Source organism: Protopterus annectens, chromosome 4.part1 (genome assembly GCF_019279795.1).
Source record: "Protopterus annectens isolate FY-2018-M chromosome 4.part1, PAN1.0, whole genome shotgun sequence".
In the NCBI taxonomy this organism is placed as follows: domain Eukaryota; kingdom Metazoa; phylum Chordata; order Ceratodontiformes; family Protopteridae; genus Protopterus; species Protopterus annectens.
This window is the reverse complement of record NC_056734.1, coordinates 897047882-897074267: the sequence shown is the minus strand read 5'-3', so window position 1 is coordinate 897074267 and position 26386 is coordinate 897047882. Positions and strand designations below refer to the sequence as shown.

Below are 26386 nucleotides of genomic sequence, written 5' to 3'. Positions count from 1 at the left end.
TCTCCCCTTGTGGGGGATGAGACAAGCTGGTCTAGTGCATTAGAACTGATGAAGTCAAGGAATCATTGGGTGAGTGCATTAGTGCAGGAATAGTTCACCCAGTCTATAGTGGTGGTAGTTGAAGTCACCAGGGGTCAGGGTGTTAGGGGGGTACCTGGATGGAGTCAAGTACAGCCAGGAGGAGGACTAGGTGTCCTGAGTCATAGAAGGGGGTCTATAGCCTGCTATAACTTGGATGGGTGTCTTGCCAACTGTCAGTTGCACCTGGAGTAGTTGCAGTGCATCATGCTGGCAAACCAGTCTGGAGGTGTGCCTGTCCTTAATGAAGACAGAGACTCCACCACCCTTAGTCTTACTGACCTCATTTTATAGTTGGATATACACGCCATGGTTGCAAATGAGGCTGAGTCAGCTACTATGTGTTATACTGAAACACAAATTCAGAAATTTAGCACACGATTAAATGTAAAACAAAGTAGATGCAGGTAGCATTTACAAAGTAATAGTACATCATAGTGATAAGAAAAAACTATAAACTGTGTACAGTAAACTCTCCGTTAACCAGAACTCAAGCAACCTGAAAAAAAATCAAAGAAATACAGTACAATTTTCATGTGTTGCACTTTGCCCCCCGCAGAAACATACCTTACATTTTCTAGAGTTTTAAAATGGAAGATAGAAATAAATTCCCTCTCTTCCCAACCTAAGAACAAGTCAAATCAAACAAATAGTATAGGGTACAGTATTAGTCAGGCCTGTTTTTAATAGCAACTCTCAAGCAACCAGAAACAATAGTTATCCGGCATCTATCAACCCCCATGGGTGCCCGTTAACTGAAAGTTTACTGTATGTACATAGGGGCAGAAGTGACTATCCCACCACTGAAGATTGTACTCCCATCAGTACACTAAAATATTGTATTGGGATTACCCAGATGTCAGCAAGAGATTATTTTGAGAAATGACTTTCCCTGCTTCATTTTTTTTTTTGGGGGGGGGGGGGGGTCATATGTGAACTGTAAGTCATAAAGATCTGCAAAGGGTGTTGAGAATGGTGAGTGACCCACAGTGGGTGCGGACAATGGTAAGTAAAGCTGCCTTTTTCTTTTGAAAAAGAGGAAAGCTAGAACTACAGCAGAACAGAAAATTACCTACCTGTATTAGTAAGGAGTGTTTCAAACCACAATGAATCTGGGCCCTAACACAATAACAGAACAAGGACTGGATATATTTGAAAGTTAGTTACTTGACTTTTAAGAAAGCACAATGGGAGAATCATATCTTAAGAGAGAACAGAAGCATTATACATGCTGCAGTTGGGGATACCTTATGAACAGATCCTACACTTACCCCAAATTTTGAATCAGACTAAGAGTTTTTTTTTACATGCTAGACATGAAAGGGTAAGAGTGATTATGTGTCTTTAATACCCTTAGCTTTAGGAAGTACAGTGCTGAACTTGCTTTGCAGCCATACATAGGTCATTGTTTGTGTGTAGTTCATATTTTTATTGGCCTGGATTTTTTTCTGCTGAAGGAACGTTCTGTGCATCTGTTCCAGTTGTCAGGAAATTGCTCCAAACAAAATCTTCTGCTGCTATGTGGGAAGGATGATGAAGCTTATACCTGTAGTGAGGCAGCATGTAGGACCCTGGATCAGAAAGCTCAAAAGAACTGTTTTAATTAGCAGCCCAATGGAAGGAAGTCAAAATAGACATATCAGTTCAATGTATTTTGACCTTGTAAAGACAATGCATGCCATTTGTACAACCAGGCTTTATTCTGTTGTAGGACTGAGCCTGAAATATGTCCTGCTGGGTCAGCATTTTAACCTATTTAACAAACTGAATTAAAAAATATATACATACATATGAATGTACATACGTGTATGCATGCCTACATATATTTTATGGTTACATATTACATTATCGAAGTTTCAGTACTTCGAATACCATATGGTCGACACCACATGATTGAAGTACTAAAACTTCAAAAATGTAATTAAAAAAACAAAAGTAACTGCTGTGAGCAGGGGGGCAAGCCCCCCTGCACCCCCCACACCCGCCCTACTTAAATATACCAACTTCAAGATCACATTTTAACAGAGTTAAGTGCAGGAAAGGGAAGGTTTCCTTTTCCTATGCTGTAGCGTGATCTCGGAGTAGGTATATTTAAGTAGCGTGGGGTGTGGGGGGTCCAGGGGGGCTTGCACCCCCTGCCTACACCCTTTACTTTACCTTTTTTTTTTTTAATAAATTTTTTGGAGCATTCGAAAATGTGATTGTTCGATTATTAAAGGTCAACTTTAGCGATTCAAACAATTGCATTTTTGATGTTCCAATAGGAACCCATATTTTATATGGTTCCCTTTCAAAATGTCAGTATTTGATATTCAATTGCTGACAACCTAACAACAAAGACAGAAAACCCAGAAGAACTAATCTCAAACATTGTTCTTCTCCTTTAAACTTCTTTTTTGCAGGGGGGCAAGGCATCCCTACACACCCTGAACTTATATATAACAACTCTGGGATTGCCATACTTTGGAGAAAAGTAAATATTCTGGGAATTGGCCATCTCTTAAGTCCATTTTTCTTCCATTCAGACTCAATGTTTCAGGACACCACAGCATTTCAAGTGGTTGCCTTATATATTTTATGTAGAGGTTCATACATTCATAGGTACTTATTAAGCTACTGATTGTTGAGTATGCTAAGAATCCTAACCTTACATTCCCATGGCAGATTTGTAGCCATTACATTTTGCATACAACTAACCCAGAGGCAGGCAGAACAAGGATATCCTGGAACATTTACTGGTTGTCCCTATCCATGAGGGAAATGGCCTCTAAACCAGGGGTGAATTTGTGATTTCCCATCCATTCCTTCAAACTATGTTTAAAAAGAGTTAGAGAAATACTATGCTTTATGCGGAGTGGAAGACTGTTCCATAGAAGAGGTATTGTATGTGATTCTTACCTATCACACCAGCATGTTCTGGTTATGTAGTGAAAGACATTGAGATCCCTTGAACATGTTTCACTCCACCATTGGATTTGTAAATGAGAAGTAGGTCTGATAAGATTTAGTGTGTTAAGGATCTATACATGAGGCACCTGTCACCTGTTAGTAGCCTACCGAATACCAAGAACAGGGAAAAGGCCTTAAGACAGTCTGCATCATTTTTGTAATTTAGGCCCTTGTTTTTTAGTCAGAAAGCACTGTGTCCAAATTCCAAGCCAAAGGATTTTGGACTCTGGAACAGAACTGAGGTAGATGCCTGTTCAGAAGGGAGGAAAAGATATGTACTTCAGGAATACCCCACTAGTAAACTATGTGCAGAATCACATCCCTGTGAAGCACCAATTCATGAGGCTGTGTCCTGGACCTGCTTAGAAAATCTGCCACCACAAGACTGCACTCTGAAGGGATATAAAATGCCTGTAGGGTGACCTGCAGATTGATGCCTATTTCCCATGATTGAAGGTGCTATCTCACAAAGAAGGTAAGACATTGTGCCCCATTGTTTGCTGATGTACCACATGACTGTGGTGTTGTCCATATAAACCTTCAAGGGACCCAGGACCCAGAACACATAAAAAGCCTGAAGGATCAAAACGACAGCCTGCATTTCTTTGATGTCGATGTGATCCACCCTCTGCTGAGGGGATCAAAGGTCGTTTATCTTCAGGGTACTGGAAGCAGCTCCCCACCCCAGTTCTGATGCATCTGTCAAGAGTTCCTGAGATGGCTAATGAGGCTGGAAAGGAAAACCTGGATTGAGAGATAGCTGCCAAATCCACCAGTGAAATCCAAGTTTGAGACAAGGAAGCAGAGAAATGTGTGTGTGGAGGTGTTGAAGCCACACTGATTTTAGGTACCACTGAAACTTTCCTCATATGAAGTTTTTCCCAGGGAAGCATGGGGTTGGGAGGGTGGCCTAATGGTTAAGGTGTTTACCGTACAAACACAAGGTGCAGGGTTTGAGTCTCACAAGGGATAATTGGCTAGGCTTAGAATGGCTCACAAGGGCAGTTAGCCTAGTACTAATCTATGAACCTATGAACCTATGGGGATAGTGGAGGCCATGAACCCCGGAGCTCTGAGAAACATCCCTGCAGGAAGAGAGGACAGGGGAGGCAGCGACAGAAAATAATTTGTGAGGGACAGAACCTTGAAGACAGGAAGAGATGCCAGCACTGGAATAGTCCAGAATGTGCAACCTAGGAAACCATGATCCTGAAATGGAGTCAGCATTGACTTCGGATTGTTGACAGTAAACCACAAGCTGTGCAACTGAAGCTGTATAAAATGAAGATCCTGCACAAGCCTGGAATAGGATGGAGCCTGAAGCAAGAGTTTGTCCAGATAAGGAAAAATCTGAATGCCCTGAAGCCTGCAAAAGACAACTACATGGACTTGACATTTGGTGAACACCCTTGGGGCCATTGAAAGCCCAAAGGGCAAACAGAAAACTGAAAATAAGAGGAAGAAACAGAGACATGCAAATATTTCCTGAATAGAGGTGGCTAGGAACGTGCAGGTAAGTGTTCTTCATATCCGAGGAAACCAAAAAAGTCTGGGTGATCAAGAAAGCAAATAGAGTCTGAAGCGAGACCATCTGGAAGGAAGACATGATGAGACCAGACACCTCTTTCCTGGAGACCAGAAATATCCTGGAATAAAAACCCAAATCTCATTCAGTCTGTAGAACTTGTTGAATGGTCCCCTGGTCCCCCAGACTCTACAATACCCCTGAAAAATGAGGAAGCCATTCTGCAGGAGTTTGAGGAAAACTGGAAAATGGAGGAATGGTCTTACAGGCAATAAAGTAACCCTGCCAGACAATGGAAAGAACCCAGGTGTCTGTGGTAAGCAGGTGCCAAATGGGGAGAGAAAGTGACAGCCTGAGGGTCAAGGGAACCTGACCAGAAGGAAAGGAGGGCAAGAATGTCAGATGGCTACAGATTTGTTAGGAAAGGCCTGCTTCTGAGGCTGGGGCATTTCAGTAGGCATATCTGAAATAACACTCCCAGGTGCCCTCTTACCTTTGGAAGACTGTCTAGGTAACCTATGCAAAAAAGCAGTCTTACTAGGATAGTTCCTCTGAAACTTGAGAATAAGTGAGACAAAAATCTGCTTCAAATGTTTCATGACATTACTTTGATCCTGTAAGGTCTTGAAAAGTTCAGCCACAACAGACCAAACAAATTCTGGTTATCCAAAGCAGCATCCATTCTGCTTTGATGTCACCTGGCAAGGCGTGAAGACAAAACCATGAACAGTGCCTCATCACAGAGCCAGAGGTAGCAGCCCTAGAAGATGCATCAGCTGCATCATAGCTGTATTTGATAGAGTAACAGGCAACCTGAGAAGTGAAACTGAGCAAACAAATACCTGAGGCCTTACACTCAGAGTCAGGCGTATCAGAAAGAAGCTTTTCAATCTAGGAAAGAAGAGACAGGCTGTACCTTGTCATATGTATCTGGTAATTGATAGCACTGAAGGCTAAAGTAGCCAAAGTATATATCTTTTTACCATTCCTCTATGTGGCTCTACTGTCCTTATCTGTAGGAATGAGCTGTGAAGAAGGCAACTACCTAGAAGGCTTATCAGTAGATACAGAAATCACTGCAGGATCAGACGAAGGGATTTTGTGCAAGAACTTGCAGGTATCAGACGCCTTATAGAAAATATCAGGTTCCTTAGGAGCTGGAGATTGCGATTCCAATGTCAGGGAAGCAGCAGGGAAGGTATTCAATAGAGCAAGCCTACACAGGAGGGACAGCTGAAGGTTCAGGGGAGTCCATTTGTAACAACTCATAATACCTTTTCTAGATACTTGGGAGTAATCCCATTTGAAATTTTCCATCATACACAAGACTGTGTCACCAAAGAAAAGCTCCTCCAAAGGAAAATCATGACTGACAGATTCCTCCTCCTCCTCAGGCCCATTGTCTAAAGGTGAAGGCAGTTGAGAGGAATAGGCTAAGGAGTCAGCCTCAGAGTCAGAACCTCATCCAAAGACTCAGAGTCCCTAGCTCTGTTAGGGGTAGAGGATCAAGAAGGTGCAGAAACTGAAACCCCCTGTGTAGGCTTCAATGCCATCAAGGCATTGAACAAACCTTGAGTGAAATCCTGTCATTCCCTTTGTGGATCCTTGGGAGCAGACACCACATGCTTAGATTTTTGCCTTTTCTTCACTGGGACATCTTCTCTGACAAAACACAGAGATTTAGACTCCTACCTGGATTCAGTTACCTAGCACCTCTTCTGAACAAGGATTTGAGGAATTCCTTTAGGCCCCTTGGAGGTAATCACCTGTAGTTTCCCCTCAACGTCCATGGCAGATATTTGCAAGGCCCCTGTGGACATGCAAGAAGCAGGTTCCATGCCAGCCTCCAAGAAGGTCATGCCAGAAGAAACTGATGGCAATATTGGGCTGTTCCCTGCATTCTCACTACCGCAAGAGAAAAGTCTGGGAGAAACTTGACAGCAGCAAACTCAGGCCTAGATTTCTTGGCCTTCTTGAGCAGCAGCTGTGCCAAAAATTCTGCCATGTTACCTTGAGAAAAAAGCTTGAGTTGTTGGTTCTCAAGGTAATTGGAAGGTGAGAAGAGGTAGCTACACAAAGTCTTGGATACAAAAGCCTCATAGATGGAACACTGAGTGGGGTTATGGAATGCACCTAAACAAAATAGGCACCTATCTTGAGGTCTTTGTAAGGATTCTGCCTCCCACACTGACGTTTCCCCTTTCATGGATGACATGCACTCCATTAAACAATATCAGAAAAAGAAAAAAAGAACCCTGATGGGGTTCTTTTCTGAAAAACATAGGCTCAGTATAACCAGGAAAGTGAACGGTGTTCAGACTGATATACGACAATGGCATTCAGACATTTCTGTCACCTTTATGCCCTACAGTTGCACGGGGACCATACATCTGAGTATGATGCTCCCTAGGTAATAAAGGCTTTGGTATACTGGACAGATGTTCGGCAATCATTGGTAGAAGATCCCAGAGGTGATGAATATTGCAAAAGTGATATGGAGGACATAATTTGAGACATGAATAGAAAAGAACAACCTAGCATAATCTTTGCTCTTCAAAAGGGTAGATCAGACTTGGATTAAGTTGCCTAAGGTCATTAGAAATGCCACCTACTTTGAGAATTTTAAGAGAATTTTGTAATCTTGTACAGGTACCAGAATATGTAACATCTAATAATTGTAGGCATAACTGAGCTTTTGCTGCATGATTTGCAGTATTTATATTCATACAAACATAACCTTATCAAACACCTTGAATAATACATTCTTCTTCATAGTGATCCAACTATACACCTAGTTGTAGAAACTAAAGTAAACCCATTTTCTAAAGAGAAGTAGCACTGTCTTATGAAGAGTACAGCTGGGAAGTGTGTTGCTTAGGCTGACAATTGGAGGTAATGTTTTTAGCCTGATGCCCTTGCAGTAAATCAGTATCTTACAAAGTAGACAGAGAAAAAGCTGACTGTGTTGTGTCTTTATTATTTTTTGTTGTTGTTTTTGTTTTTTAGGGCTCTGAACTTTGGAGGAATTGGAGTTGTGATGGGCCATGAGCTGACACATGCCTTTGATGACCAAGGTAAGATTTTTCATGTAGAAGATTAACTTGAATTTAACAACAAAAGTTTACATTCCTGAATAACTATATCTGTAAAATTCTTCATTAGTCATTCATAGCGATTGTTTACTATATCATAAAAGTTAGCATGTCTAAACTTATACTGAATGTTTGTGCATTTATCCTCAAGAAGTATCTGTTGTTTCCTCCATCTTGCCACTTCTCAGATCAAAGTACTTAGGCCTAGCAGTTAGCGTACAGTGCAGCAGTATTTAGGTCTAGTAGTTAGCATACAGTGCAGCCGTACTTAGGCCTAGTAGTTAGTTTACAGTGCAGCAGTAATTAGGCCTAAAGTTAACATACAGTGCAGCAGTACTTGTGCCTAGTAGTTAGTATACAGTGTAGCAGTACTTACACCTAGTAGGTAGCGTAGAGTGCAGCAGTACTTAGGCCTAAAGTTAACATACAGTGCAGCAGTACTTAGGTCTAGTAGTTAGCATACAGTACAGCCGTACTTAGGCCTAGTAGTTAGTTTACAGTGCAGCAGTAATTAGGCCTAAAGTTAACATACTGTGCAGCAGTACTTGTGCCTAGTAGTTAGCATACAGTGCAGCAGTACTTGGGCCTAGTAGTTAGCGTGCAGTGCAGCAGCACTTAGGCCTAGTAGTTAGTGTACAGTGCAGTAGCATACAGGCCTAGTAGTGTGTGTACACTGCAGCAATACGTAGGCGTAGTAGTTGGTGTACAGTGCAGTAGTATTTAGGCCTTGTAGTTAGCTCACAGTGCAGCAATACACAGTACTTAGGTCTAGCAGTTAATCCATAGTGTTGTTGTACTTAGGCCTTGTAGTTAGTGTACAGTGCATCATCGTTTTACAATTTATGCTTTTTTGGCAATTCAAAATGTATGCAGTTTGTGCAGTCTGGAGGTAAGTGTAATCTCTGTGCTCTTTAATTATACTCCTTAAATGTTGACCACTGAAAACTTTATTCATGCTTCTGTGCAGTCAGTATTTTACTTCCCTAATAAATGTTCCCTGCATAACACAAATTAACTTCCATTATGAAACATCATCTTCCAAATGGCCAAAGTGTAATCCATTTATCACAAGATCAACAACAACGTTTCCAAAAATACCATCATTCATAAATGTATTCATTTGTTAATGTCTGATATACTGAAGCATAACCCATACTGCAGTTACCATCTGTTAGGATTTAAAATTTCTGTTAAAAGTGCCCTGTTCTTTGTGTCACAATTAAGATGGTCTTTAACTAGTAACTGTAGAAATGTAATGCTGCAGTTAACCAATGAGTCCCTTTATTAAAATCAAAGCTGTCTGAGTTTTTGTCACACTAGTTCAAGCTGACTAAAGCATCTCTTTCCTGGACAAATATCAGCAAAATGAACAGCAAAGGGACCAGCAGAGGTAATTTACAATCCTTTCTGTTACTATACTGGTGAGAGTAATGTAGACACTCACATCCAGGGAATTGATGGGATCAGAGCCTCTGCAGTTATTTGCATCAAGAGAGTAAGTTCTGTTTTGCTGCATTCAGATATCCATGCTCATCTACAGAATTAAAACCTGGCAGAATTATCCTATTCAAAAACTTATGTTGAATCTGGAGGTACCTTTGAGATCCATTTTCAAAAATAATGTATGACTATACAGAAGGTGTACAAGTATTAAAGTATATAGACAATTCCACACAAATGCACTGCACAAATAGTCCAACAATGATCATTTTGGCATCACATTGGATTCAGCTTACTAAACAGCTGATTATTTAGAGCAGGCTACTGCAAAACTAAAAAAAAGGCTAATATTTGTGGAAAGTACTTCAGAAAGGGTCATGACAGATTTGCTTTTTAAGAGAATAGTGTATTCAACTCAAGCAATACGGCATTTTCACAGCTGGACATACCTTTGAATAATAACAGGCAATAACCCTAAGTTCAAAGACCACGTAGATGCTAAAGTTAAAGTCTTCACTTGGAGATGTATATAGAAGTAAGCAATACCTACCATCAGTGGCCAGACACTCAGCATCTTTAACAACATAGTTTCCTAAACTAATTTATGCACAGTAGCAGAGTAGCCTCAGAGAAGAAGAATAAGCATATTTGTACCAAAGTGGATATGACATGCAACCAAATTCCAGCTGCAGGGTAACCCCCATGTAGCCACTAGGGTAAGCATCGCAGAATTTAGAATGACTGCATGTCCACTCCAAAATAAGACTCACCCCATCAGTGCTGATACATGAATTGCTTCTTAGGAGTCCCTGATCACATGTTTGCTAGTTCTCTACATTGTCAGAATCCTGATTAGGTATGACAGCCTCAACCAAAGTACACTAAATTTACATAAACCCTGCTCCTAGTTTCATAATAATCCCTTCCATCTTCTTTAGCACAGATTGAAACTACATCCCAACCACTTAAATAACGTAAGGCACATGAGCTAGCTTGAATCATTATTTTATATCTTCTGGTTATCTTGTAGTTACTTGGGCTCAGTTTAGATTACCAGTTTTCATCAGCTTGTTTGTTTCAGTCTCCCAATGTAACATCATAAGTTAATTATTTGTGTAATCATTTGTTAATTGATGTACCGGTGAAGAAAGTGTGTCTTAATGTCTGTTTAGTCATTTTTCTGTAGTACCTTATATTACATAGCTGTTACCTTCATTTGCCAGAATGGCATGCACTCAAGTAATTGCATGCTCGCTGGACTTCTGCGAAATGTCAGAATGCCAAATTGCAGTATATCCGACATAAACACTGAACTTCGAATCTCCCTACCCCTCTGGACCTAGGACAAACATTAACGTGGGTCCAGAAGGGGCGAGATTAGTGAATCAGGAATGTTGGTGTTCAGCATTCCTTTTGTTCGGGATGTAGGATGTCGTGCAGGTGGATTTGAGCGCATGCCATTCTGGCAAATGAAGGTAAACCTTACATAGCAGTGGCTTAAAAGACTTAAGCATGTTGAAGCCTAATTATTATAGCTTGTAGATTGTCAGTAAGTCTGTATTTCTGTGCTATTACATATATTTGCTTATCTTGGTATGGGAGCTTTCTCCTTACATCCCTTCAGAAAATGAACACTACCCAGAAGAGCAACCATAGTTAGCAGAACAGAAACAAATTAACAAACAAACATGATTTAATATACATGTAGCTGGTGCTCAGGACTCCCTTCCTTTGAGATTAAACTCTTTAAATAACCCACATAAATATTAAAGGAACATAAAAGCTGTAAACGTTTTCCTGCCTCTACATTGCCCGCGTATCCACATTTGCATACTTCTCATTCTTCTTACAGTTCTTCGGTGGATTTTATTCATTTTAATTTAGCAGTTGTTTCAGCCTTTCTGAGTCCCTTTCCCTTAACTCCTAAATTATTACACCTTTGCCCCTTCTTTTCTGATTTCTTCATGCTTTTGTAACATCCACTCTTCATTGTATTTTCTTTGTTACCTTTATTTATTTTTTTCTTCCTCCTCTCTGAACTTATCACTTTCCCTACCCTTTTGGCTGATCTGCTGTACCCCTTTTTATCTCTTCTCATATCATTATTTTTCTTTTCTCGTATTTTTAGTTCTTGATTTATTTTTATCATTAGTGTTTTTCCACTATATTCCCACAGCACATACACACGCATACACACACGCACACACACACACATACACACACACACACACACACACACACACACACACACACACACACACACACACACACACACACACACACACACACACACACACACACTTACACACACACATATGCACACACACACACACACACACACACACACACACACACACACACACACACACACACACACACACACACACGCTCGTGCATTCATGATTGCAGATTGTAGTTAATTAATTAATTTTATACTTCCTACAGTGGAGCATTTAGCTGAAGTTCTACATAGCTGGAGTCATAAACATATTACCCTTTTTTCTGGTATATTTAACAAACCACAGAGTGTGAACTGCAGCCAAAACCCAAAACTATTCAAACATCCAGGCTCATGTAGTGTGCCACTAGGGGTGTAGTTATGTAGCAGTGTGTGTGTGCTAGATGTCAAAATTTTCATGTGGGTAAAACCAAAAGACAATTTCATTAGAGAATTTACGAACATACCCCCTCTCCTGCTCAATGTAATACCAGTAATTTGTTGTACAAACACACACATAGTTGTCCTTCTTTTACTAGATTTTTATTTGGAATATTGGAAAATGTTCCTAGATGTATGCGAGGTTATTCTTGGGAAACTGAGATTGAAAGGAAAGAGTTAATTTAGCAGCTTAGGTTAAACACCTCAGTTAAACCTGGGTTGAATGAATATATTTCAACAACACCTATTTTGAAACTAAGAGCAGCTGATTTATAAGACAAAATAAATGAAACAAAATAAAATTTTCTTAACTTTATCAACTTGATTTTAAACATTTTATGAGTATTTTATATTTGTAAATTTGTATAATACGTTTTTATTGTGTTTAACACTGTTCCTTTAAGTTTTTATTGATGGTATCACATGACATTTCAAATAAAGTATTTAGTTGCTTTATTCACTGAATTTTAACTGTTCTGATGAAGTCCCATGATAGAGGGACAAAAACACTCAACCGTTTATATTGTGTGTTTATTGTGTTCATGCTGTTTTCATAATATACTTATTGTGGAAAGAAATCTTAGCTGGCATCCTTTCTTTGTGAGACTGGTTCATTATTTCACCCTGGTTTACTTGGATGGACACTACGTGAGCCTGGTTGTTTGAATTATTTTCTGGCTACACACAAATAATACTATAATATGTTTGAGGGTTTTCTTTAGATTTGTTGTTTTGTCTCACTGAAGTATCTTCTGCCCCAAAATGTAGCTGATACTGTACCTTGCACTATATTTTTAAATATTTACTAGGTAATTGGGCAGGTCAGGAAAAGAGAATTATTTAACCTTGAAATGGCCTGCAAGGACAGCTAGCCTAGTACTTACCTATGAACCTATGAATCTATAGGAGAGAGAGAGATACAGATATAAGATATCATATACAATACTTGATGTGAGAAGGGCTTACAAACATTTTTCAGTTCCAGATTGAAATTAAGATGAAATAGAATGCAATATAGTCAGATAAACAATTATTATATACTTTGTATACAGTATGTGCTGCTCAGTGATTATAAGTGGTTGCTAGGTGTAATTATCGCATGATAATAAGCAGTTGCTAGGTGTAATTATCACATAGATACAATGAGTTGTTAACCATTATTCCTAAAGCAACTGCATTGGCTTTCACCCTGAGGTGATTATGTAGTATTTTTTGAAGTCTTGTATGGAAGAGAGAGTTCTCACTTTTTTTGGGTAGTTAGTTTCAGATGAAGGGTCCTAGATGTAAGAATGCTTTTTTGCCTATTGTACTCACAGTAAGACTCTGTCCGGTTCGATTCTCAGCTAGAGCGTCTTCTGCGTGGAGACATGCGTGAATGGGCGTACCTTCATTGAAGGTTGTGCGTCAGGGCTGGTAACTCGGCACGTAAAAATCAACTACCAATCATTAGTGGACCGGAGTTCCGCTGTGGCGACCCCTAACTGGGAAAAGCTGAAAGACACAACAACAACAACAACAACTTTTGCTCCACCTCACCAGTGGAGATGTTTATGATATCATTGCTTTGCCTGTGGTTCCCAGTCATACTTCTATTTTTTGGATCAAATGGTAAGTATGCACTCCTTTGTGGATGTTTTTGAGGATATTCATAATTAGCTTGCTTGTCTGAAGCTAATTATGTCCAAGAGAAAGGCCATGGCTATGCATGCTACTTTGAGAGATCCATAAGCTTTGCCACTTCTTCCGTTTGTTTCTCTACTATGGCAGTCTACCTGAGTCTGTTTCCTAGGTGCATTATACCGTATTGGCTGAGGTAAATCATCCTGTTTCCACCTCTGAATACATGCAGAATCAGAAGCCTGATACCTGTAACAGGAATCTCTGTTTGTTCAGGTGCTGGTCTCCTCAGACCTTGATTGTTGTAATTATACACTTACTTTGAGGCTAGGGTGTTTGCTTGTACTACATGCTACCAACATATTACACCTGTGATACAGACTTTTCACTGTCTTAGGTTCATAGGTTCATAGGTTTATATAATAGGCTCTGCCCTAAAAGGCATTTATAGCCCTAGCTCAATTATTGTGGCTTACGCCACCCTTAAATGAAAAATACTGTGCCCATTAGTTTGTTGTGTGTGTGTCAGCCAGTGACGAGATGATTCCCCCCGCAACCCTCTCATCTCCCATCACAGGGTCTAGATTTCTCTTGAACAGAGTCAGGTGCTCTGCCTCACTCAGACCGGATTTATTTCATTCATAGGGGAGTCTCTGGGTCTGGTGATAAATCCCTCCAGCACAGCGCGCATATCCGTGCTAAGGTTTAAGGTTTAAGTGGCTTGGTTTTGGTTTGGTTTTGGTGGATTTGTTGAGCATGAGGCACATCACCTCGGGGCGCACATGGCCTTTGTCCTGCTTGCATGTACTCTGAGCAGGCAGTCACGACTGAATGAGGCTGGGTGGCTGGAGTTTTGCTCAGATCTGGCAGAGATTTTGAATCTTTTTTGAGTCCTTTATCCTTTTTTGTCTCCAATTGCTGCAGATGTCGGGGATGTCGGCATCCCGAATGGGGCGTGTACTCCATCATTGGTCTGATAAGTGAAAGTTGGTGGTAACAATGACCTCAATGGATAGCAATGACCTCACTAGATCTGGATGTGAATCACTTCATGATCAGTTCTAACCACTTTAGCAATGTGGTGTCAACACTTTAGCAAGTCTGTCAACAGGTCCCTCCAGGTCCCTGATAACCTCTGCTTAGCCTATTGGAACCTATTCTGTGCTGGGTGGATTGCCACCTTCCAGAGTAGCTGAGAGTTTATTTTGAGCGTTAACTGACCATGGCTCAGGCACCTTGGCGTTTAACTTCTTATCCTGGCTCTCAGTATCTCGCGCTGCCCTTCCAGTCCTCGGCGGTTTGTCCACCACATAGCTTTGTTTTTCAAGTTGCATTTGCAAGGCCTGTACTTCTGTTCCTCCCAGTGGACTCTAGAGAAGCCTGTACTTGACCCTTCTGAGTGGGCCCCAGACCCGGACCGACAGGGGAGTCGCCAGCCAGACCGCAACTCTGGACTCCTTAGGCCAGTTTGCACAACTCTAACAAGGGTTCTCCTTACCAGCTTGCCAAGCCAAAGCCAAGTGTATGATATGACATACTTCTTTTGGGGTCAAAGCATTTCTGTATGGACTGCCTTTCCCTCATGGACCTTCTTGGTGGCTGGGCTTGGTCGATAAGACAAGGTCGGCCTCTTCCCTTGACAAAAGATCATTAGTGGTCTGGGTGAATTGTTCAAAGGCATGAATTTCCTCCCCAGCTCCATTTCCCTTGACAAAGCCAAACTGGAGACTGACTCCATATGGGGCAGATGAGTCTATTGTCGTGGGCGCTGGAAGCCACTCCTGGGGACGTGATTTTGCAGGTAAGGTCCGTTGTCTCACGTATCCTGTGGTGCGGTCCGTGGACCACATTTGCCTTATGGGGAGGTTTAATTCGATCTTTAGCTACCGTGAGACACCTATCTGGTGGTAATCCGGAGAGTAGGTTGCTGTTTTATTGATTAGTTTAGCAACACTTTTAATTTTTCAGCTGGCTTTTTGCTTTGAGAGAGCTGGGACCCTTATCTCTCTCCTGATTATGTTTACTAGAGAGAGCTTTTCATCTGCTGCAATGTTTGCAAGGGAGGTGGGTTCATGCACTGGGTATATCTGTGGACTAATTCCTTTGTTAGTGGTTTTCAGTGGGTTCAGTGACCTTGCCAGTCTTGACCAAATCTGTATGTTGTTTTTGAGTTTATTTTGGATTTAGACAGAACATCTGAGCATATCAATTTTTTCCTGTTTGATCATTTGACACTTCCTTTTCAAAATTTTGTTGATAAATGTAATATGGTTCTTATCTTTCTGTCAAGTTTGCCTTTTCAGTCTTTTATTTCAGGGCGATTTTTTTTGTGGAAAGAGTCTGTGTTTTATTGTTGATGCTGTTTTGTTTCATCATGGCAATAAGCTTTCTGCTTCCCGTGTGATATTGCTCTGTTTGTAAGATCTTGGTGCTAGTTTACCTGGCCCTACACAATGTGGATCCCTCCTACTTGACAGAATTCATTATGCCACATTTCCCTGATTCTCAGGAACTGGCAGTAGCTACCAGGAGCATTCAGTAACATTAAGAATCTATGCCTTTGCTTAACAAACACCACACCTGTGGATCAGACCACCCCACTTGTTTTGGGAGTGTTCATTTCTAGCCTCTTTTATGAGATATCTCAAGGAATACCTGTTTGATGTACCCTTAAATGACAACTGGATCAATCCCATTTTCTCATTTAATGGACTTTGTCTAACAATTTTTAGTTAAATAATTAATTTGAAGCTTGTATTTGTCTTTTTTGTAATTTGTGGGCTTAATTTATTTATTTTGCTCTTTTATGCTAAAGCACTTATATAAAGCTGGAGTGGAATCTTATGTTAAAAGTGTATCTTGTCTCATGAAAGAAGTCTGAATTAAACAATAAAAGTCAAAGAAGGCAACCAAAAATGGAAAAATGAGCCAACACTGAGAAAGAAAGAACAAAATTTTAACATATTAGCAGTGACATACTGGGCAGTAGTATTTGTAATGATGAGTAAATATGGAGCTCAAAATGGATGAGGCTGGAAAGGAATTTAAGGCTGTCCAACCAACAAGACTGGGAAAAAAAGTACCATATTTATTTTGGGAGTGAAAAAATGTATTGCACAAGGTGTTTTTGTGGAGAAAGAGGATACAGGTATTGGTATTGGCTGAATTTCACCTGAAGTAGGACTGGGAGATAGGCAGAGGGAAAAACATTTGAATTATCAAAATCTGTAGCCTGAAAAACAAAAACTTCTTGTAGTGTAGCTTTGCTGCCTTGTACTCAACCCCCCTACCATTTCTATATACTAACCTCAGGATTGCTGTACTTCCAATGAAGGAGGAAACACCAAGATACTGCAACCTCTCAAACGTTCAATGTCAGAATTCTTGAGGATAATTTTGGTCTTTGAAATAATAAGGGGGCCATTGGATGCATTTGCAGTGCTTTGACATGCCAGCAGTTTTACATTCTGTGATTAAGGTAAGTATATCTACACAGAGAGGCAGTGAAATCCAAACCGTACTATTAATAAGGAGTAATAGCCTGAAATTGAATGCAACATGTTCCTTCTGTGTTATATGATAAAGATGCACATCAATTTGTCAAAATAAGTTGCACAAAAGCAGTTAGGAAGAAAAACATGACATGGCATTCAATTATTCTGTAATTCAGGGAATTATGCTGCCCCTTGTACCCCTTACTTATACTCAGCCTGAGGTCACTACACCATATTGTACCACCTTACTTATACTTAGCCTGAGGTCACTACACCATATTGTACCACCTTACTTATATTCAGACTGAGGTCACTACACCATATTGTACCCTCTTACTTATATTCAGAAGTCACTACACCATATTGTATCACCTTACTTATATTTACCCCTTTACTTATATTCAGACTGAGGTCACAACACCATATTGTACCACCTTACTTATATTCAGCCTGAGGTCACTACACCATATTGTACCACCTTACTTATATTCAGCCTGAGGTCACTACACCATATTGTACCACCTTACTTATATTCATACTGAGGTCACTGCACCATATTGTACCACCTTACTTATATTCAGACTGAGGTCACTGCACCATATTGTACCACCTTACTTATATTCAGACTGAGGTCACTACACCATATTGTACCCCCTTACTTATACTCAGACTGAGGTCACTACACCATATTGTACCACCTTACTTATATTCAGCCTGAGGTCACTACACCATATTGTACCCCCTTACTTATATTCAGACTGAGGTCACTACACCATATTGTACCACCTTACTTATATTCAGCCTGAGGTCACTACACCATATTGTACCACCTTACATATATTCAGACTGAGGTCACTACACCATATTGTACCACCTTACTTATATTCAGACTGAGGTCACTACACCATATTGTACCCCCTTACTTATATTCAGACTGAGGTCACTACACCATATTGTACTCCCTTACTTATACTCAGCCTGAGGTCACTACACCATATTGTACCCCCTTACTTATACTCAGACTGAGGTCACTACACCATATTGTACCACCTTACTTATATTCAGACTGAGGTCACTATACCATATTGTACCCCCTTACTTATGCTCAGACTGAGGTCACTACATATTGCACCCCCTTACTTATATTCAGACTGAGGTCACTGCACCATATTGTACCACCTTACTTATATTCAGCCTGAGGTCACTACACCATATTGTACCCCCTTACTTATATTCAGCCTGAGGTCACTACACCATATTGTACCACCTTACTTATATTCAGACTGAGGTCACTGCACCATATTGTACCACCTTACTTATATTCATACTGAGGTAACTACACCATATTGTACCACTTTACTTATATTCAGACTGAGGTCACTGCACCATATTGTACCACTTTACTTATATTCAGACTGAGGTCACTACACCATATTGTACCACCTTACTTATATTCAGACTCAGGTCACTACACCATATTGTACCCCCTTACTTATATTCAGCCTGAGGTCACTACACCATATTGTACCCCCTTACTTATACTCAGACTGAGGTCACTACACCATATTGTACCACCTTACTTATATTCAGCCTGAGGTCACTACACCATATTGTACCACCTTACTTATATTCAGCCTAAGGTTACTACACCATATTGTACCACCTTACTTATACTCAGACTGAGGTCACTACACCATATTGTACCACCTTACTTATATTCAGCCTGAGGTCACTACACCATATTGTATCACTTTACTTCAGCCTGAGATCACCACAGCATATTGTACCACCTTACTTATATTCAGCCTGAGGTCACTACACCATATTGTACCCCCTTACTTATATTCAGACTGAGGTCACTACACCATATTGTACCCCCTTACTTATATTCAGACTGAGGTCACTACACCATATTGTATCACTTTACTTATATTCAGCCTGAGATCACCACACCATATTGTACTACCTTACTTATATTCAGCCTGAGGTCACTACACCATATTGTACCACCTTACTTATATTCAGCCTGAGGTCACTACACCATATTGTATCACTTTACTTATATTCAGCCTGAGATCACCACACCATATTGTACCACCTTACTTATATTCAGCCTGAGGTCACTACACCATATTGTACCCCCTTACTTATATTCAGACTGAGGTCACTACACCATATTGTACCCCCTTACTTATATTCAGACTGAGGTCACTACACCATATTGTATCACTTTACTTATATTCAGCCTGAGATCACCACACCATATTGCACCACCTTACTTATATTCAGCCTGAGATCACTACACCATATTGTACCACCTTACTTACATTTAGTGTGAGGTCATGACACCATAGGTAACAGATCTCCTCTTTTATAGTCACCATGCAAATATGCTTTTTATCCAAATGTATGTAATCAGCATTTGATGTCTGTGCCCTTATGGTTATGCCAGTTTTTGAAAACAACTGCATCTGATACCATTTCAAGTGAAAAAAGTGTTCTGCACAGTATGATCTGAATTATTATTCTTAATTTTTTTTGAGGAGGGGGTGCAAAGCTGTTAGTAACAGCACTAACATGCTACAAACCAAATTCCACCACCAAATCAGCACTGCAAAAAAACACTGACTGGGTCACCAGGAGAACAGCTGTTCACTACGTTTTATTATACAATAAAATATTCACCAAAGCAAGGTAATCACATTAAGCATTTTCACCCGAATCAATTGGACTTCATCAGAGTGATGAATCTATTTGTCAGACTGCACAGAACTAGCTGCTAGCTGCAGAATAGTTCTTTTCTTTACTTTTCTTTTCTTGATAAGTTGCAGTTTAGCAGTTTGCAGCCTGTCAGACTGCTGCCATGACAATCTAAAACTTAGGTTTCATATTAGCAGAGTGGCTACATTTTTTTAGCAAACTTAAATTTATATAAAAGTAATCAAACAATATATTAAAACATCACATTTACAAACATTATACATCACATATATTGTTATATATCTTATATGTTAAGGAATATTACATAAATTATGCAATTCCTGCCTTCTCTTAAAGCTCATTCCTCCTCCAAAAAATTAATCTAATGTAATTTTCTCCTACCCTTTTCTAAAGATCCCACTTACTGTTCTTTTATCTCTGTTATAATATTTACTACTTCAAGTATAGTTGGTTTAGAATTTGATTTTTATTTTCTAGTAATTCCTTTTTTACTGCGGTGGTGCTGCGGTAGCGTTGTCGCCTCACAGTAAAACATTGTCCTGTTCGATTCTCAGCAAAAGCGTCTTCTGTGTGGAGACATGCATGAATGGGCGTACCTTCGTTGAAGGTTGTGCGTCAGGGCTGGCAACTCGGTAAGTAAAATTCTACTACCAATCATTAGCGGACCGGAGTTCTGCTGTGGCGACCCCTAACCGGGAAAAGCCTTTTTTTGCCAGCCACCAGAATTAAACATAACAAAGCCTAACTATTTCTAGGCAATGCAGATCCTGGATCCCAGCTAAGAATTCCTTAGTTACATTTATTTGCTCACCCATTATAGCTGACAGAATACTCTGTATGGAATTTTTAAACTCTGCCAACTCATTATACTCTCAAAATATATGTTCTCCATTATCTATTTCTTCCCCATCACTTCAAACATTTCCCATCTACCTGAGGAAAATTATTTGGAGTCTGCTTGAGGTATAAAAGTATCTATGCAAACACTTACAGGCAAAAATCTTAACTCCTTGAGACTTTATTGTGTATTTGGGAGCCATATCTTTTAATTGTTTCCTTGTGAATTGCGTATCTTATCTCTTTTCCCATTTTTCTCTGACCTCTTCTGATTGATTATCCCTTTCTCTTTGTCTATAGGGAAGGTGGGAGGCTTGTATAATGGTTAAGGTGTTTACCTTACAGACGCAAAGTGTAGAGTTTGATTCTTACATGAGGTAATTGGCTAGGCTTAAAGTGCCCCACAAGGGCAGTTAGCCTAGTACTGATCTATGACACTCTGACATCAGTCCTTGATATGGAAAGCAATCATTAGCCTGCAATCTAAATGTCTTCTTGGCCTCTTCCCATTCTTTACCTTTCCTTATCTAATTATTTGTTCCCATTACACTGGTTCCTTTGTCAAGTTTTCTTCAGTAAATTTCATCCCCCTCTTGCCTGTTCTGTGTACCTCTAATTGCAGTCATCCCTATCAGCAGAATCTCATTTCTCCATTCCCATGTTTTTAGTTCTTTGCATACTATCTGATACTTTATGAATATACTATTCTGTATGACTGTTATTATTCTCCTTAAGGATCTGCATCCAAAATCCCATTCTTTCTTTATTTCTTGAATTACCCCTCATCTTCATCACTTTCGCTTTCCAGTTTGAATTGTAGCTTTCTACTTGTTTTATGTACAAGTGCCCTAACTGTGTAGCTCAAAACTATCCATTCAAATCAGATAATCCTAAACTTCCTTTTTCTGTACAGAGGATCACCTTATCCCACTTAACTGTTGGCCTCTTCACATCCCAAATAAGATATTTCAATATGTACTAATTAGTATCCACACCCTCTCCTCTGGTTGATAAAGATATGCCTGGCCTATGTAAAGGGACTAGAAACATTTTGCTGCATGTATCTTGCTATCCATATCCATAGACAAGAGCTTCCAGTTTCTCAGTTTTTATATTATCTTTTCTTTAGTGTCTTCCCACATATCCTTACATGCCATAATAAAATCCTTTTTAATCCATACTCAGAAATACTTCATTGTATCATGTCTCCATAAATATGGGTATTGCTGGACCAATTAATGTGTGGGTACATAATGTATAGCTATAGCCTTTGTTTTATCTTCATTAAGTTTATACCCTGAAAAAACATGAACTTTTCAGAATATATCACAACACTGAGTACACAGTAATATCTGCAAATAAAGCCAACTTTTCCTGAACAGCATAAGATCTATATCCTTGAATTTCTGAGTCCCTTATTTTCCTTGCCATTGGTTCTAAATATATCAATGCGGAAAGAGGACACCCCTGCCTGGTTCATCTGCTCAGGCACAACTTGTCAGAGAGGAACCCCCCACTTTGATTTTTGCCTCTGATCTCTCATATATCCTTCTAATTAATCTTATTATTGTATCAAGAAATGCAAATGCTTCTACTGCCCTACTGTTAAAATCCATGCTTACGCTGTCAAAATGCTTCTCTGCATCAAGCTCCACTGATAACAGTAGTGTTTTCTTACAGTCTGCTTCCCACTGGATCATCATTGTTCTATTAATGTTGTGACAAATGTTTGCCTCCCTTCCAAAAAACACATTAATCCATATCTATCAATTTTGGCATCACCTTTGCTATTCGTTTAACTATTATAGAAATAAACACTTTATAATCATGTTTTAGAATTGAAATGAATGTGTATATAGCTGGATCAGATTGGTCTTTACCATCTGTAGGTATTAAAGCCACCATGGCTTTTTTCCAGGATATTGGTGCCTCCACTGCTTCTAAAATACTCTTAACCAAAATTTTCCAGGTCTTTCACTTTCTTCCCTCCTAAACAGTGAGTGAGAAGGTCACTGAATTTTGGTTCATTTTGTTTTTACTGATTGGTTTTTCAATTTGGGATATTTTTGTATTGACCCTAATGATAATGGACATCAGCTGGGTATAACAGCCCTGTGTTTCTAATGCTTAGTCAAACACTCTGCTTGTGCTGTGCCGATGAGGTCATAAGGCCGAAATATGCATATCCACAGCTAGTGGGGTTTGGCTCTATTGGCCTGAAATTGTCCATTAAAACGATGAAACAAGTCATGGGCATTCAGAATTGCCAATTAGCTGAAACACCTGATGTTCATAAGGATCATTTGCATATATCCCATCTCCCTCTGACACAAGAGGTTTGGGAGGTCACTTATTGGACGTTCTAGCATTGCTGGTGTTTTCATTTTGTTTTTACTGATTGGTTTTTCAGTGACCTTCTCACTCATTGTTTTAATTTGTTGTTTGGGATATTTTGCAGTGACCCTAATGATAATGGACATCAGCTGCGTATAACAGTCCTTTGTTTCTAATGCTTAGTCAAACACTCTGCTTGTGCTGTGCTGATGAGATCATAACAAGGCCGAAATATGCATATCCACAGCTAGTGAGGTTTGGCTTTATTGCGCTGAAATTGTCCATAAAAACAATAAAGCAAGTCATGGGCATTCGGAATTACCAGTTAGCTGAAACACATGATGTTCATAAGGATCATTTGCATATATCCCATTTGCCTCTGACACAAGAGGTTTGGGAGGTCACTTATTGGAAGTTCTAGCTTTGCTGGAGTTTTCATTTTGTTTTTACTGATTGGTTTTTCAATGACCTTCTCACTCATTGTTTTAGTTTGTTGTTTGGGATATTTTTGCAGTGACCATAATGATAATGGACATCAGCTGGATATAACAGCCCTGTGTTTCTAATGCTTAGTCAAACACTCTGCTTGTGGTGTGCCGATGAGGTCATAACAAGGCCAAAATATGCATATCCACAGCTAGTGGAGTTTTGCTTTATTGGTCTGAAATTGTCCATTAAAACGATGAAAAAGTCATTGGCATTCAGAATTGCCAATTAGCTGAAACACCTGATGTTCATAAGGATCATTTGCATATATCCCATGTGCCTTTGACACAAGAAGTTTTGGAGGTCACATATTGGAAGTTCTAGCTTTGCTTGAGTTTTCATTTTGTTTTTACTGTTTGGTTTTTCAGTGACCTTCTCACTCATTTTGTTGTTTGGGATATTTTTGCAGTGACCCTAATGATAATGGACATCAGCTGGGTATAACAGCTAAGCTAATGCTTAGAAAAAGCACTTTGCTTGTGGTGTGCCAATGAGGTCATAACAAGGCCAAAATATGCATATCCACAGCTAGTTGGGTTTGGCTTTATTGGCCTGGAATTGTTCCTTAAAATGATGAAACATGTCATGGGCATTCAGAATTGCCAGTTAGCTGAAACACCTGATGTTCATAAGGATCATTTGCATATATCCCGTGTGCCTCTGACACAAGAGGCTTGGGAGGTCACTTATTGGAAGTTCTAGCTTTGCTGGAGTTTTCATTTTGTTTTTATTTATAAATTAATATTCCAAATATTACTGCTGGGATACTTGCAGAATGACATCATTTCTTGTCATCTGACTTCAGTTCCCAAGATCACAGCCAATGATTTTAGCATCTACCTGCGAACATACATAGACCTTAGATCTTTTGGCAAATGGTGGGAATCGGAAAATAATTTACATTCCTCCACATTTATAGACAATACAAAAAACTTCTCTAGTACAGACATTCTGTCTCCTGTTGACTGAAACTGAAAGGTAACATCCATTTATTACATGGTTATAAAGTAATTTAAGTTGTCAGCTCTTCTTCTGAAGTTAACTTCTTGTATTTCAATTCCTATTGTTAAAATATATATGTCTAAATAGTTACAATAGTGTATATACATTTCTGATCAGTACTTTACAAAATATCTCTTCAGCACGTCTGTACAATATGACATACAGGTCTAATACATTTGTAACACAGGCATATGAATCATGTTGATATCCACAAATGACATACAACCACTTACAAACTTCCAGATAGCTGGGCTGGCAGTATCCCCTTCTGTCACACTTCTATATAAATCATATTAATATTCACAAATGACATATAATTATTTACAACATTCCAGATAACTGGGCTGACAGTATCTCCTTTTGTTACAGGAGCTATGGACTTTAACTCACCAGTGTTACCTATTAACATACAAAGGGTAATTGGTCTTAAAGTTTTATGTTAAATATGTATTGCTGCATCAGTAATAACAACACCTTCCAGACCTAGATATGTTCTATATTGCACAGTTACAGATCAAAGTTAAAATCTCCCCAGGATTTCCTCATATCATTCTAAGCCTAGTGTTGCAACCATTCCAACAGTAATTAAAGCAACCAAACACAACACACACACACACACACACACACACACACACACACACACACACACACACACACACACACACACACACACACACATATATGTCTATGTATATATGCACACACATATTCATATATATATATATATATATGTGTGTGTGTGTGTGTGTGTGTGTGTGTGTGTGTGTTTGTGTGTCTGTGTGTGTATATGTGTATATAGCTTTCTATATGGTCTATATGGTTCTATGTCAAATAAACGAACGCTTGAAATGTCGAACGTCATATGGTCGAGACCATATGATCGACATTTCAAGAGTTCAAAGGCTGACTTTAACAGTGCCATACAGTGCAGAATGGGGATAATTTCCCTTTTCTGCACTGAAGTGCTGTCTCAGAGTTGGTATATTTAAGTAGGGTGGGTGTAGGAGGTGCATGGCGGCATGCCCCCCAGCTCGCACCATTAAGGTATGTTTTTCTTTTCTTTTTTTTTTTTTTTTTTTTTTAATATATATTTGAACTTTCAAACATCAACCATATGTTATCGAACATATGGTATTCAACATTTTGAAAGTTTGAATATATAACATAAACCCTATATATATATATATATATATATATATATATATATATATATATAGGTCTACTTCATTTCATTGAAAACTCATTTCACTAAAACTCATTTAGCTGAAAACTCATTTCACTGAAACTCAGCTGCCTAAGCACAATTCACTGAAAGCTCACTTCACTGAAAACTCATTTCACTGAAACTCATTTCGCTGTATACACACACACACACACACACTCAGACACAAACACACACACACTCAAACACAAACAAACACACACACACACACTCACACACACACACACACACACACACACACACACACACACACACACACACACACACACACACACACGTATACTTCAGTAGTTGTACCTGTTATTACATTCCCTGCTGTCAACAAACCTTGTGTTGTTCCCACTGAGAAGATCACACAGTACATTCAGTGTTCTTATAATCTAAGTCAGCCATGCCTTAGGAACTCAATGTGTAAGTGTAGCATATAACTTTGTGTAGGGATTCTGTAGTGCTACCTGTTACTGTGTCCTTTGCTGTAAACTAAATCAACAGTCTTCCTAGCAAGAAAGTTATTCAAAAGGTCACTCATCCAGAAAGTCACAGAAAGTCGCCCTGTGTTTGTTTGTCTTTTCGGCTTTTCCCAGTTAGGGGTTGCCACAGTGGAACTCCGGTCCGCTAATGATTGGCAGTAAATATTTATGGTGCCGAGTTGCCAGCCCGACGCCCAACCTTCAGCGAAGGCACGCCCATTCACGCATGTCTTTCGCAGGCCACTCTACCGCGGGGAGGACATGCAGACTCCACACAAAAGGCACTCCAGCCAAGAATCGAACAGGAGAACCTCTTGCTGTGAGGCAACAACGCTACCACTGTAAAGTCAGTGTTTTGCACAGAGATATGCAGATGCTGTGTATTTTTTACCTGATACTGCCCCTCTGCAGCCAGTTAAACAAATGGTCTTCACCCCAGGAAGTTTGCTCAACAGAGGCA

General features: G+C 39.6%; 1 protein-coding gene across 1 annotated transcript in view; it reads left to right on the top strand.

Moving 5' to 3' along the window:
• ECE2 (endothelin converting enzyme 2) overlaps window positions 1-26386 on the top strand; it is a 1144316-nt gene that overhangs the window by 1027708 nt on the left and 90222 nt on the right. Inside the window, exon 17 of the mRNA XM_044070640.1 lies at window positions 7559-7626. Within this exon, the coding sequence (XP_043926575.1) occupies window positions 7559-7626 (68 nt within the window). The remainder of the gene's footprint in view (window positions 1-7558; window positions 7627-26386) is intronic.